General features: G+C 60.4%; 1 protein-coding gene across 1 annotated transcript in view; it reads right to left on the bottom strand.

Annotated features, from left to right (window-relative positions):
* Window positions 1-1,245: 1,245 nt before the first annotated feature.
* LOC104277737 (secreted frizzled-related protein 5-like) overlaps window positions 1,246-1,374 on the bottom strand; it is a gene marked incomplete at its 5' end in the record, with an annotated part of 850 nt that continues 721 nt past the window's right edge. The window contains one exon of the mRNA XM_009874474.1: window positions 1,246-1,374. This exon is cut by the window's right edge and continues 221 nt beyond it. Within this exon, the coding sequence (XP_009872776.1) occupies window positions 1,246-1,374 (129 nt within the window).

The following is a 1,374-nucleotide window of genomic DNA, read 5'->3' as shown; positions in this document are numbered from 1 at the left end:
GGGGTGCCCAAGGTTGGGGGCTGCCTGGTCCAAGATCTGCCCCCTACTATGCTCAGTGCCAGGTTCCTCACATGTGCCTCCACCTCCTAGCCCATGGATCTGTTTCCCGGCGGTAATGGAGAAACCTCTCAGGCAAACACCTTCAGAGCCAGCTGTGGGGCTCCAGCAGCAGCGATGCCCCTGTCCCCCCATCTCACCACTCTCCCTGAAGTGGCAAGGATGGTGGAATCTCCAGTGATGTCTGTGACCACTGGGACCCCCATTCCTTGGCTTGTCCAGACTGCCTGACCTCGAGCTCTGAGCACAGCACCTGGAGCAGGGCTAGAGCCAGAGTCTGGGGTGACCCTGCTGCCCCACTCAGTGGGCAGCACGAAGAGCCCCCTCCCATCCTCCCTGAGGGAGCCCCAAGGGGCACTTGCCCAAGAACCAGAGTGAGCCAGACACAGGCTTCTCCAAGGCAGAATAATTTACTGTGGTGCAGATGGGCAAGGGGTGCCTGGGCTGAGTCTTGATGAGGGGGTGTGTGAGGGATGCAGCAGGGCTGGGCTGGGGGGCTTGAAGGTGGACCACCTGCACTGAGCCATGTGGGATGGGAAGGCTGGAGACCAGACAGGGGTCGTGCTGCTTCAAGCACTTGGTCTTGAGGGGGCCAGTCTGTGGGGACAGCAGGATAGGAGGGACATGTCTTGGCTGGAGTGAGTACCTGTGAGGGTGGGTAATCCAGGGCTGGGCTGTGAGCGCAAGGTGAGGGCATGGGATGCCTTTGTGGGATGGAGTATGGATTTGGGGAGGGGCTGAGGGTCTGGGGCATATCATCAGGCAGCTGGGCAGGGGACACAGGGGTACAGGGGAGGGGTCTCAGGTGCAGCCAGGAGGGCCAAGTGGAGATCCTAAATGCAAGCAAGGGTCTCTGGGGTGCTGGGCAGGGGGCTTGGTAATAGGCAATGTTCTTTGATGCAGACTAGGGCTCACAAGCACACAGAGCGAGAATCCTGTGTAGAGCCTAGGCTCTTTGGTGTGGGCAGGGTCCTGGGAGAAAAAAACACTGGTCCCAGGGGTGCAGAGCAGGGCTCTCTGGAGGGGCCAGATGTCTTGGCTGTGGGTCAAAGCTCCCATGAATGCAGCTGGGAATATTGGGGGTCCAGAGCAAGGTCCTGGGGTGCAATCAGGGGTGGCAATCAGGGTGCCAGGGTGCAGCGCTGGGCCAGTGGAGGAGTCCTGGGACAGGTCAGGATGGGCAGAGCCCTAGTGCTGCCCAGCCCCATAAAGCAGCGGGTGGTAGAGGGGGCAGGGGTAGGAGAACATGAACTTGACGGCGAACTTCATCTCCTTGTTGTGCTTCTGCCAGGGGTAGACAGCAAGGAGGAGCAGGCG

The sequence above is a fragment of the Apaloderma vittatum genome, unplaced genomic scaffold (genome assembly GCF_000703405.1).
Source record: "Apaloderma vittatum isolate BGI_N311 unplaced genomic scaffold, ASM70340v1 scaffold28708, whole genome shotgun sequence".
Taxonomy (NCBI): Eukaryota; Metazoa; Chordata; class Aves; order Trogoniformes; family Trogonidae; genus Apaloderma; species Apaloderma vittatum.
Note: the sequence above shows the minus strand (reverse complement) of the source record. Positions and strands in the feature narration are given on the sequence as shown.